Genomic DNA, 13,684 nt, shown 5'->3' with positions numbered 1-13,684 from the left:
TATTTAATGATTAAGTGAACATAAACTTATTCAATTCAGTAGACAATATTGTATTCAATGAATATATAAAGTTGCAAAAATGTCAAATAAATATTTGTCATTACAGAAAAGTTAGCTTGAATTTATGACTGCATTGAATTTATCGAGCGTTCTTCTTTTTACCTGAGCCCCAGGCAGCAAAGCCTTCTAGCCCTGTATTCTTAGCGGTGACTGCTGCTTGTTTTCTTACCTGGCGTTGATGCGCTGTCATCTTTGAGCTGTAAGAGTTGCTTTGACCTAAAGAAATATAAGTAATAGTTTGCAGGTGCTACCAGGTGCTACCAGTTGGTGATGTTTGACGTGCTCACTGAAACTGGCAAGACTGAAAAAGAACGCATTATAAAGAGTCAATTTATACCTCTGTCTCTGCTATCTGCTGACTGCGGTCCATTGTAGCTGCTTACAGACATTATCTCTAGTGGACTCTGCTGAAAAAAGATAATCAGATTTTGCACTCAGCTGCCAATGTCCAATATAACTCTAGTTGTGCCCTCCTATGAGCAATAGAAATGGCTTCCATTGACTGTTAGACATTCATGATGAGTAGGGCTCGGCTCACCAGGTTTGTGACAAAAAGCGATGGCAAATGAGAATATCTAACCACAAGCTGAGTTCTTCCTCCGTCTAGTAGTCGTTTGTCCATGTAAGGTAGCTGACTCTCCCCACTGCTAATTCTCTCTTCTCTCCCATTCTCTCCTGGCTGACGGCTGCCAACTTGTGTGTGAATCCATTCATAGGTCCTCTCAATTGCAGCTGTCTTTTCAGCTGACTTGGCCACTGTTCTCCTCTCCGCAGCGTCTTCAAGAGCTACCAGTAAACATGAGAACATGTCTCAATAAATTAACAGAGGACAACTCCTAAGCTTGCTGTGAGGATCACTATCTCAGTAGATTGAAACTTTTAAAAACAATGTAGACAAGCCATGTAGACTCACAATTGATTATTCTGCCAGTTCTAACTACCCTCTACAAACCTTTAAAATACTCCTTTTTCGGTGCTGTCTTTTTGGCAGGAGCTATAATTTTAGCTGGTTCGATGTTCTGCAAAATTTTCCGTTGTAGCTCATACCGTCCCATAGGGCCTAAAAACACAACAAAATATTGAGTGAAAAGAGCCCAATAATGGATATCCTGAGCTACCATCTCAGACATATGTAGTCTGTGTTATATGAGGGATGCCAGGCTTACAGTATACACAGTCGCAGGTACACCTGAGAAGGTAGTCTTGGGTAGCTTGTCGCAAGCTCTAAAGTTCATGAACAGAAGAGACCAGAACAAATGATTTTCATCTTTGTTGAAGGTGAAAACGTAACAAAATTTTGCAAACAAAAACATGGTAGGTATGTTTTTGATTCTCACTACAATACAGTATAATAGATCTGCGCCTACAAAGCCGGTGTATGCAATAGCAGAGCAGACCGATGCACTGACCCATGAGTGCGAATGACAATAGATTTCCGATGAAAATGAGACCTTGACCTTACTTGAAGGTGAAGATTACCTGAGGTCTGCAGCAGCCTGTAAGTTAGTTGCCTGTAGCTACAGCCACTTGAGGCTTTGACTGGCAATAGGCTAGTACTACCCATGACTTGCTGCAACCTATCAGCAAGGGCTACTTATAGGTGCCAACTGACTATACCTAACTGTGGGTGCCTGTTGGCTATACCTACTTGTGGGCGCTTATTGACCACACCTACATGTGGGTGCCTGTTGGCTATACCTACTTGTGGGCGCTTATTGACCACACCTACGTGTGGGTGCTTGTTGGCTAAACCTACTTGTGGGTGCTTATTGACCACACCTACTTGTATGTGCCTGTTGGCTATACCTACTTGTAAGTGCCTGTTGGCTATACCTACTTGTGGGCGCTTATTGACCACACCTACTTGTAGGTGCCTGTTGGCTATACCTACTTGTGGGCGCTTATTGACCACACCTACTTGTAGGTGCTTGTTGGCTATACCTACTTGTGGGTGCTTATTGACCACACCTACTTGTAGGTGCTTGTTAGCTATACCTGCTTGTGGGCGCTTATTGACCACACCTACTTGTAGGTGCCTGTTGGCTATACCTACTTGTGGGCGCTTATTGACCACACCTACTTGTAGGTGCCTGTTGGCTATACCTACTTGTGGGTGCTTATTGACCACACCTACTTGTAGGTGCCTGTTGGCTATACCTACTTGTGGGCGCTTATTGACCACACCTACTTGTAGGTGCTTGTTGGCTATACCTACTTGTGGGTGCTTATTGACCACACCTACTTGTAGGTGCTTGTTAGCTATACCTGCTTGTGGGCGCTTATTGACCACACCTACTTGTAGGTGCCTGTTGGCTATACCTACTTGTGGGCGCTTATTGACCACACCTACTTGTAGGTGCCTGTTGGCTTCACCTACTTGTGGGTGCCTATTGACCACACCTACTTGTAGGTGCCTGTTGGCTATACCTACTTATGGGCTCATGTTATTTAATTCTGTACTCACCAAGCTTATCTAGCTTTTTCTTCCGCTGACTGTTGTACTTCAGCTTTTTGGCTCTTTTCATCATAAGCTCTGCAGTGTGTGAGTCTTTGAATCCCCTGCCATTAGCAAAGATGATGTGCATTTCATACCATATACATTTGATAACAGAGTGAGTGTGAAATAAAGACTCGCGGAGATGTCTAGTGACTTATGACAATGTTTTGTAACTGTAAGACAATCCCAATCATTATAAATTATTTCGTTTAACAAGACAAAGCTTTTGAATTGTTGTAATTTGACAGATTAAGCTGCGTAGTATTTTGAAACGTTTACAGAGTTCACATATCTATTTATAATTTCAAAGCCTGTACAGCGTTTTATGTACCTATCCAAGTTCATTCTCACCATCAAAGCCAATGCAATCTCCTGTATAATTATCTACCCTCAAAACCTCAGCATTTTCCATAAACCATACATATATCTGTATTCTGAAGAACGACGCACTTTTCACCAACAAAAAATTTATCATCACTATCAAGTGCCTCCAACGAAAAGCCTTCAAATCTAAAACCTTGAATAACTAATGAAGTAACTTTATTGACATCTAAACAAACTTTAAGCTATCAGGCTAAGACCAACACCTGACTAACCAGTCTTGAGCAATCATCTCCTCTCGTTTTGATCTCTGACTTATTTCACCGCTCATGCTAGATAGTGGCGGGTCAACATTGGCTGCCGATTCAAGGAAACCCTCTGATGGAGACAGCCAAGCTGCCACTCGACCATTAGGTATGCTGGCAGCATCTAAATCGATCTTCAATTGGATTGACCTTCTGGGCAATATAGCATGCCTGTAAGATCAATAGAAAAATGTGAAGACTCAAGATAAGGTTGACACATGTAAGTGCTGGTGGTACATTCGTCTGCAAACCTGTCTATATATATATATAAGTAGTAACAGGTGCCCTCATGTGTTATTACTAAACTAAGACGAGAGGTTCAGCACATGACAATATTTACTTCAAAATCTAAAGTGCTGATGACCCATCTATGAACAAGCCTTGTGATTGGCTTGATATGAAGATATTCATGAATGAAGCGGAACTGGTTGAACACACTGTACCACTCAGAACACCAGAGCATCCACAAGCTGCAACTGTTGAAAGACAACAAAGCTGCTAAGCGGTACTTGCGTATCACACCAACAACCAGAAGTTTAAAATCACCACAACTATTTTTTGGGCTTGAAAAACAAAATAGTTAGTGATGTGATTCGACTATAATTGTGAACCATTGCACTGTAGTGCTAGCTCATTCTGACCAAAAGCCTAAAGGATTACATACTCTTGAGGTAAATGGGGAACATCAGGAGGCAGCCAGCCATCATCTACATTGAAATCAAAAGAAGACAGATCGACCTCTGCAATATCTTCATCACTTTCTTCGCTACAAGCCTTCACCTGCTGCAGTGCTCGTGCCAGCCGCTGCCTAAATGAGTATCCCCTCCATACAGCCTAAAAAGAGACAGCTTATTGAGCAGCAGGTACACAAGGTTTAGCCAATCTAGAGCTGGCTCAGGCTCTACCATCTACTATTCTACCATTACTATTACCATTACCATTACTATTCTACCATTCTACCAAAGAAGCTCAGGCTCTACCATCTACTCATTACTAGTGAGTGAAACTCAACCACAATATAATCAACTTCTTGGCTTTGTCCTGAATGTAGTTCTAGTGACCAGTCTCTACACACTCAGTTTTAAAGCCGTAACTGGTGAGAGACAAATTCAAATGTACCTGAATTTTAACAGCTGCATCAATCATTTCTCTTCTCATGGGTACGTGAGTGGTAGAAGCCGTTTCACCATTACACGCTGATAGCATTTGACTACTTCGTAGGCGGGCTGATCTGGGTGTACTGACTCCGGAAGGAGTTCTCTGGTCTTTGCTTTTACTATGTCTGGAATGTGGACGGGGTGAGTTACACTCTTTGAACAGCTTGATGTTGTCTGCACTAACCTTTAGTGAGGTAGACTCAAGGGTTGCTTTTAATCTAAAACATACAAAAAGAATTTTTCTTAAAGTTGAAGCAAAATATGCACTTTTTTGAATACTTCGTCACTCTGTTGTTGAAGCCCAAAGGCAGCACTAATTGATTCATACTTCTCTTCGAACAAATCTTTAGCACTTGGCGATGCTGCTGTCACCACATGTGATCCATTCTCTACAGAAGCCAGCTTTGTTTGAAATAGTTCTTTGCTGCTGATGGTAGGGGAGGAGTGTGGTGTTTCAAAGCTGTTGGAGCCAAATTCATGAGCATATCGGACATTTTCAGCAAGTCGGTAGGAGAGCTCATAGTAAGTAGGAAGCTGTCTGACTGCATAGAGCAACTCGGCATTTGAGACGATGCGCTTGGCAAGGCTATCACTGCAAACACAAGCTATATTATGTGAGGTCAATGCTGATGCTTTTTAAAAGGTAATAAAATTTATTGATAAGATGGAAAGCCATTTTATAACAAGCCATTTAATAAAGGTGGTATAACAGAAGAGCAGGTATAACAGAAGAGCAGGTATAACAGAAGAGCAGGTATAACAGAAGAGCAGGTATAACAGAAGAGTCTTCCCTATCATATTGGTTGCTGTGCCTACCGACCTTAAGTAACTTTGGTACTTCCGTTCTAAATTATCATGCTCAATCCAAGCACTGTTGGCCATGTTCAGTACAGCTGATTGCAACTCAATAGACTCGGAGTTGACACATTCTTCACCATCTAATCTCTTTAGCTGGGGGAGGGCGTCACAAATGCTTTTTCTACATATCAGAGAAAATATCTCACACTATTTTATATATAAAATACCAATTTAAGGTGAAAAAGTCTCCGATGTCTTTCCAAGTTTAAAAGTACCAATAGAATAATGATAGTCTCAAATAATGAGCCATTGAAAAAGTAGTAGATGTCTGTAGGTCTAACTAACCTGCTGATGTCAGCGTTTCTCAAAGGATTTCCGTTCAACAAAAGCTCCTCTAAGTTGATGCATAGTTTCAAGCCATCTACTACATTCTTGTAGTCTGCAATACAGAGCTACAAGTAAGCCTAGTTGCCTCGTTTAGGAAAACAATCGCTTTTAATTTTGTAATACATGTACCTCTAGAAGTCTTCATTAGATGACTCTCAAGTATTGCTGAGGTAAATAAGAAAAATGGAGAAAAGGTTGGCTGACTCCTCAAATAGATGCAATTAGAAACAATTGAGTGAAAGCTGGTATCTACTGCTATGTATCTGTTGCTTAGCAACATCGCTACTGGATGTAATCTCACCTAGTAGCTGGTTCTGGCTGAGATTGAAAGTTCTCAAATTGAAGCAGCCATGGAGAGGTTGTATAGCTGATACTCCATTTTGTGTGAGATTAACCTCTTTGAGGGTGGGTAACCAGAAATACGCTAGACCATCCAGGCTAGATATGCTGTTGTCCTCGAGCACCAGACTCTCAAGTAGAACACAATTAACCAGTCTCGGAATCTATCATTCAATAAACAGACTATGAGAGTTAGTCAACAGTTTACACCGCTGTATAGTGAAAAGTCTTCAGCCTGAATATCGCAGAATATTACAAACAAATCAAAGAATAGAAATAACTCATATGTTGCAGAGAGAAGGAGGGAGAATTCCTAACTTTCCTTCCGCCATAGCTGATTAATGAACAGTATAAAATACCTCCATTATGTTGTTCTGGGATGCAGTGAGCTTGCGCAAAAGGCAAAGTTTGCCTACTTCGTCAATACTAGTGAGATGATTGCTTGAGAGATCAACAACTTGCAAGGTGACGCATTCCCCCAGCCCCTTGGTAGAAATGATCTGGTTGTGGGCTGCCTTGAGCGTGTGTAAGAATGCGATGCAGGAGAGGTTGGCTGCAAGGAAAGTGTGCGGGAATAACTAACATTACCAAAAAACCACTAAAGCTGGAGATTTTAAAAAATCATGAAGTTACTTGTAGATTGGTTTAAGGAAAAATCTACACAGTGGGACTTCGGTTCTCGAACATAGTTCATTCCAGAAAGTTGTTCGAAAACCGAGTTGATCGAGATCCAAAACAATTAATCCCATTAGAATTAATGTATGTAAATTTTAATCCGTTCCAAGCCAAAGTAACAACTTTGGTAGAGTATTTTTTAACATTATTTTTACATTATAAACTGTACTGTAGGTATACTATAAATAAAAACGGGTAGATATAGATCGTGTTTATTTTTAATAAAATATTTCTATCTATGATAATAAAAACAGGAAATAAAAAGTACACATTTTGCATGTTTTGCTCTTAAAACATCGAAAACATTCTACGTTAAGATACAATACCAAAAACTGTAGAAATTGATAGCGAAACAGCAAAAAATACAACGAATCAGTTACATGTACATTAAAAACTGTGTGAAAAAGAAAATATAAACAGCAATGGAACGTTTACTTCACATCTTTGAGGGAGAATCCTTCTCCAAAACAATTTAGGGTAACTCGACTGGAAGAGTTGTTTTTCTAGGAAATCTCTTCGGTAGAGGAACGTCATCCCAGATGGTTCCTTCCTTTTTGTAAAGAATTTATGAAGCGTATCTTGCTTCTCCCTTTGTTAACGAATGTTTCCATGTTGTTTCCGGAGCTGTTCCGGACGTTTAATTCTAACGCGCATGCTCCGGTTTGGTCGAGAACCAAATTTATGTTCGATATCCGAGACGAACAAATCTCAATTTTTTTGGTTAAAAACCGAACTGAAGCGTTCGAGAACCGAGGTTCCACTGTACTAGACAATTTGTATTCTAGTATACATGTATATTTCTCTTTACACAAAGTACTAACACTCTCGCATGTTTCTCATGATTCATAGTATAAATCCTCTAGTATATGTTTCTTTACACACAGGGGAGATGCAGTTTGTGTACTCTGTTTTTCGTCGAGAAAATGAGAGCGAATAGAATACATCTACGTACTACTCAAGTATTTTACATTAGATTCTGTCATCGTTTAAGCATGACTTCATTCATAGAAGTACAGCAAAAAATACAACATGCATAAGTACTGCTAAATGATGTCTACAAAACTGTTTTATTTAACTTACATAACTTAGAGATCTTGTTGTGAGAGATATCAAGATATTTGAGATTGGTGCACCCGTCAAATCCTCGCATCGATGTCAAATTGTTTGAGGAGAGATCAAGGTGTACTAAAGAGTGTACAGCCAGATCGATACTGTCTATTGCGTTGCCCTGCATTAGAAATATCCACCTGTTATAACGTGTCATTGATACAAGCATTAAATCGATACACATGAAGACAAAATGAGAAAATAGAAAAAACAACAAAATTACAAAATGTCCAATCTCCTGTAGATCACCCATGCCTAAAGACAAGATCAGTGTCACGTAGACCTCCCATATTTAGAGCCAAGACGAGAAGTCTAATATAGACCACCATATCCTGAGAATATGAGGAGACTCACATAAACCACCCACATCTAGTAGTCCTGATGTAAGCTCACCCCGAAGTAGGTATAGACTAGTGACGCTGCACTATTCAGTGAGTCTATTGCACTGATGCCACTGCGAGTTACGCTGAGAGCTTGTAGTTTCTTACAACGGGAGAGGGTAGATAGTCGACATCCTGGTAGATCTGTCAGTTGCACTGCCTCCACCTGTGAATGACAGAGCAGGCTGCATACAGAGGAGATGTTTTACAGCAACATGCAGAATAGGGCCAGCAATGAGCTCTTTTCTCAGACTTGTCCTATTGTAACAAAACTCACCTGTAACAGACTCTCTTCTCCAGCTTCTCGCAGTATAACTGCTTCTTCTATAAGCTTCTGATGCTTTGCAGCAGAACTTGGACGCTTGTAACTCTTTCTCGCTTTTCCGGTGTTGCTCAAAGCCCTCCCTGATACTTGACTGCAACCATGTATTTTGTCAAATGAATATATTGAAATTTTTGGAAAGAGGTCAGTTTAATAGTTCGCTGCCGTATCATCACATGCTATAGAGAATGGCTGGGAACTAAAAGCTTACAATCATTGATATCAGCAAAAGAAAAACAACTCGCTTAATTTGACAGTAAAAAGTTCCAGAAAGAAATGATCGCGAAGTGGTTGTATCTACCTCCATGGAGTACATTCTTGAATCCAGCGCAAACGCCTCTCCTCAATCTTAGCTTCAGTGACACGCGGGTCAATAGGCTCTTGCTGCTTCAAAGAACTAGGAGCCTGCTTCTGATTGGCTTTAGCAACTTTAGCCTTTCTTTCTTCCATCCAGTTTTTATACTCATTAATTTTGAGTGCCTTTTCAGCATTCTCCTCAACAAGAGATGCATTCTGGGTAACAGGCGCTTTGGTCACACTGTATTACAAATTAGTAAATGTTTTCTGGGCAACAAAAATTGGCAACGGAGTCAGTCTTCAATGTTGCCATACGCTGGGTTTTGAGATTTTAGGAAAGTTTTGCTAAAATATTAGAGATCATTGGCTATAAAGAGTCACAATTCAAATCGCTCAAGCCTATTGTAATAGCTGACCAATCATAAACTAACACATGCAGACTAGACATTGCAGTGACAAAAGAGTAGAAAGAGAAGAATATCGTCCAAAATTGCTTAGTTTTGGATTGCCAAAGCCCCTCCCTTCTACAGGAAGATGCTTTCTAACAATAAAACAGTCTATTTATAATGGGGAGATAAATCATAGATTATCTTACCTTTTTCCAGTTGTCAATGTTGAAGTCTCTGCATTTGGTAGCTCTGTTGGCAACCTTGAATCTGAAATAGCTGATAAAGTTGAACATTTCCTGTTGCTCGCTTTCTCATCAGCTGAAATCACATTATGCACTTGTGTTGGCATCACATTATGCACTTGTGTTGACATCACATTATGCACTTGTGTTGGCCTCATCTCTCCCTTCTCTTTATCGAGTGAGCTTTTTGACTCATTTTTAATCTCACTAGTGTTAGAAGTTGCGAGACATATCTCCGTCTCAGCCTTATTTACAGCGGAACACTTCTCTAATCCTGCTTTCTCTGTTTCAATCTGGTTTTTTTCTTGCTTCAGTAGAAGTCTGCTGGCAGTGCTGTTTTGTTGGTCAGCATTGAGCTCCGCCTTTTTTTCTCTTTGCCGTAACAACTCTTCCCTTTTAGCTTCTTCACGGAAAAGTCTTTCTTTCTCTTCTTCCAGCCTTTTTATTTTTTCTGCTTCTTCTTGTTCTTGCTGTAACCTTTTTTGTTCTTCCTTCTCTTTTCTAATTCTCTCCCTTTCTTCTTCCTTTTCTCTTTTAATTCTCTCCTTTTCTTCCTTTTTCCTCCTCTTTTCATCTTCTTTTAGCTCTTGTTCTCTTCTCCTTTTCTCTGCAGCGATTCGCTTCTCTTCAGCTTCCTTCTCCATTTTAATCCTCTTCGCGTCTTCTTTGGCCAGTTTCTCTTCCAGTTCTCTTTGTTTAGCTTCTTCCAACCTTCGTTCCTTTTCAGCCTTTTCTTGAAGCTGCTTCTCCACCTTCAGATGAAAGTACAAGTAGAAAGCTCGAGAGCTAATTACATACACCAGTATGATATTATATCATAATACATAATACATGTATATTATATACCCAAGTATTATATATATACTATATAAACATCTACAAGTATTATATAAACTATATACACACCTATAAGTATTATATATATTATCTGCACATCTACAAGTAATATATATTTTATATACACATCTACGTGCAAGTATTATGTATATTATTTACATGTCTATAAATATTATATAAATTATATACACATCTACAGGTATTATATATATTATATACACCTACAAGTACTATATAGATAATATACAACTACAAGTACTATATATATTATATACACTACTACAAGTACTATATATATTATATACACAACTACAAGTACTATATATATTATATACACAGCTACAAGTACTATATATATAATATACACATCTACAAGTACTATATATTATATACACAACTACAAGTTCTATACATATTATATACACAATTACAAGTACTATATATTATATATACACAACTACAAGTACTATATATATTACATGTGTATACACAACTACAAGTACTATATATATTATATATACAACTACAAGTAGTAAGCCCCTGTGAAAAAGAACCGAAGTTCACCAATAATTACCATATAATCTGCATTACATCACTACTAAGTAAAAACTACAGAAATCTAGATTGTAGATAACACCTACAAGTACATACATAACTGTACAATTCTTTCGTATTATGTGTAGAGACAGTAGTTAGGATTATTTATGAGCACCTGCAATCGCTGATGTTGCTTGACCTCTTGTATTCGCTGACTAGCCTTTTCAATTCTCTCAGCATGCATCTCCTTTAGTCGTTTTTCAACCTTCCTCTTTAGGGCTGAGCCATGCCTCTGACGAACCCTAAGTAAGCGTAAGTAAAAGCAATTGTGAACCCACGCATGAAATACAACTACAGCCTAAAACAATGGCTTATCTTCTCGTTTAACTTGAGAATTTCCTTTGAATAAAATACAAGCTCTTTTACTAAATAATAAAACTTTTCATAGGCCGTCTTGGTCGTACTTCTGAGCATATCTTATCAATACTAGAACAATTGTGCATAAAATGGTACACATCTGAATGTCTGGTCCAATATATACCATGTAAGCACTAAATAAAACACCAATAGATGAAACACACCTATGGCCTCTATAAACAGATTGAATCAGGGTGGCAGCTGTCGTTTCTTTTACTTGCTTCCGTATAGCAATACTCTCAGTATCCGCCTTCAGTCGGCCTTTTTCAGCTTCTGTCTGCTTCTCCAACTTATAAATCTTGGCCTGGCATAAAAATACGTTTTGTTTTATGTGAGGAGACAACAGACACGCTGTTTCTTAGTTCAGAGTATAAATAAAAACTGAGAAACAAATCAGTATCTCTTAAAATAGACAATTTAGTCCGTTTTTGGAAGGATATTGAGTAAGTTCTGCTTTTCACATATTGAACATTACTAAACATCACTTACTTCAAGTTACATAACTTACACCAGACGATAAACGACGGAGTCAGCACTGTCCTTAAAACCATCTGTATGATCATACAATCAAAAGCCTTAAAAAGATTACTTAATCCGCAGTAATTAGCAATGCTAGGGAAAAGTGCCCAGTCTTCAGAACAGAGACAAGTCTTCAGAACAGGGGTAAGTCTTCAGAACAGAGACAAGTCTTCAGAACAGAGGTGAATCTTCAGAACAGAGACAAGTTTTCAGAACAGAGACAAGTCTTCAGAAAAGAGGTAAGTCTTCAGAACAGAGGTAAGTCTTCAGAACAGAGGCAAGTCTTCAGAACAGAGGCAAGTCTTCAGAACAGAGACAAGTCTTCAGAACAGAAGCAAGTCTTTAGAAAAGAGGTAAGTCTTCAGAACAGAGGCAAGTCTTCAGAACAGACGTAAGTCTTCAGAACAGAAGCAAGTCTTTAGAAAAGAGGTAAGTCTTCAGAACAGAGGCAAGTCTTCAGAACAGACGTAAGTCTTCAGAACAGAAGCAAGTCTTCAGAACAGAGGTAAGTCTTCAGAACAGACGTAAGTCTTCAGAACAGAAGCAAGTCTTCAGAACAGACGTAAGTCTTCAGAACAGAAGCAAGTCTTCAGAACAGAGGTAAGTCTTCAGAACAGAAGCAAGTCTTTAGAAAAGAGGTAAGTCTTCAGAACAGAGGCAAGTCTTCAGAACAGAGACAAGTCTTCAGAACAAAGACAAACCTTCAGAACAGAGGCAAGTCATCAGAACAGAGACAAGTCTTCAGAACAGAGGCAAGTCTTCAGAAAAGAGGTAAGTCTTCAGAACAGAGGCAAGTCTTCAGAACAGAGGTAAGTCTTCAGAACAGAGGCAAGTCTTCAGAACAGAGGCAAGTCTTCAGAAAAGAGGTAAGTCTTCAGAAAAGAAGTAAGTCTTCATAACAGAGGCAAGTCTTCAGAAAAGAGGTAAGTCTTCAGAACAGAGACAAGTCTTCAGAAAAGAGGTAAGTCTTTAGAAAAGAGGTAAGTCTTCATAACAAAGGCAAGTCTTCAGGACAGAAGCAAGTCTTCAGAACAGAGGCAAGTCTTCAGAACAGAGGTAAGTCTTCAGAACAGGGGCAAGTCTTCATAACAGAGACAACTCTTTAGAACAGAGGCAAGTCTTTAGAACAAAGACAAGCCTTCAGAACAGAGGTAAGTCTTCAGAACAGAGACAAGTCTTCAGAACGGAGATAAGTCTTCAGAAAAGAGGTAAGTCTTCATAACAGAGGCAAGTCTTCAGGACAGAAGCAAGTCTTCAGAACAGAGGCAAGTCTTCAGAACAGGGGCAAGTCTTCAGAACAGAGGTAAGTCTTCAGAACAGGGGCAAGTCTTCATAACAGAGACAACTCTTTAGAACAGAGGCAAGTCTTTAGAACAGAGACAAGTCTTCAGAACAGAGGCAAGTCTTCAGAACAGAGGTAGGTCTTCAGAACAGGGGTAAGTCTTTAGAACAGGGGTAAGTCTTCATAACAGAGACAACTCTTTAGAACAGAGGCAAGTCTTTAGAACAGAGACAAGTCTTCAGAACAGAGGTAAGTCTTCAGAACAGGGGTGAGTCTTCAGAACAGAAACAAGTCTTCAGAACAGAGGCAAGTCTTCAGAACAGGGGCAAGTCTTCAAGACAGAGGCAAGTCTTCAGAACAAGGGCAAGTCTTCAAGACAGAGGCAAGCTGAATCACCTCAAAGTACTGTGAGATGTCTTCTAGTTCTCTCTCACTTTTCTTCAGCTCCTCGTCCAGCTTTGTCTCCCTTTGAGCTGCCAGTTGTTGTACCTGCTCAGCCTCCTTCTCAAACAGCTTATGTCGTCGCTGTCTCTCATGCTCGGCTCCGTCTTCTTGCGCTTGTAAGGACCTAAGAAGATCTTCATGATCCTGTGTGTAACAGGGAGTCATAGAGTTAGCCGACTATAGCCTAAACTAGCAACACAGTACTAGATAAAGCCTGTTCATTGCAAACAACTAATAACAGAGTAAATCAATGAGCTTCCAAGACTTCATGAACCTCAAGCAAAACAAAAAACTTCTAGAAGTCACAGGAGAAAATAGAACTCATATCCTTGCGTGTTACCATGCATATTTTCAGAGAATAGGGGCGCACGC

The 13,684-nt window shown here is 39.5% G+C and overlaps 1 protein-coding gene across 1 annotated transcript; it reads right to left on the bottom strand.

The window, feature by feature from the left end:
* Nucleotides 1–120: 120 nt before the first annotated feature.
* Nucleotides 121–13,375, bottom strand: LOC137390601 (leucine-rich repeat and IQ domain-containing protein 1-like). The gene is made up of 21 exons (XM_068076961.1): nt 13,265–13,375; nt 11,232–11,371; nt 10,826–10,952; nt 9,241–10,028; nt 8,650–8,886; nt 8,304–8,442; nt 8,040–8,192; nt 7,620–7,767; nt 6,224–6,417; nt 5,827–6,028; nt 5,484–5,577; nt 5,161–5,319; nt 4,669–4,932; nt 4,303–4,558; nt 3,848–4,017; nt 3,154–3,354; nt 2,525–2,619; nt 1,013–1,120; nt 641–846; nt 398–467; nt 121–276 (listed from the first exon to the last, which is right to left on the bottom strand). Exons 3-21 carry the CDS (start codon nt 10,892–10,894, stop codon nt 140–142), a joined length of 3,690 nt encoding a protein of 1,229 aa, XP_067933062.1. The 5' UTR covers nt 10,895–10,952; nt 11,232–11,371; nt 13,265–13,375; the 3' UTR covers nt 121–139.
* Nucleotides 13,376–13,684: the final 309 nt, after the last annotated feature.

The sequence above is a fragment of the Watersipora subatra genome, chromosome 1 (assembly GCF_963576615.1).
Source record: "Watersipora subatra chromosome 1, tzWatSuba1.1, whole genome shotgun sequence".
NCBI classification, from domain to species: domain Eukaryota; kingdom Metazoa; phylum Bryozoa; class Gymnolaemata; order Cheilostomatida; family Watersiporidae; genus Watersipora; species Watersipora subatra.
Note: the sequence above shows the minus strand (reverse complement) of the source record. Positions and strands in the feature narration are given on the sequence as shown.

Excerpts from the sequence above, each read along its gene's own strand:
- LOC137390601 (XM_068076961.1), bottom strand. The coding sequence starts at position 10,894 with ATGCATGCTGAGAGAATTGAAAAGGCTAGTCAGCGAATACAAGAGGTC. Across the intron at positions 4,559-4,668 it reads AAAGATTTGTTCGAAGAGAA|ATTAAAAGCAACCCTTGAGT; the intron begins GTATGAATCAAT and ends TGTATGTTTTAG. Across the intron at positions 468-640 it reads GAGGAAGAACTCAGCTTGTG|CAGAGTCCACTAGAGATAAT; the intron begins GTTAGATATTCT and ends ATCTTTTTTCAG.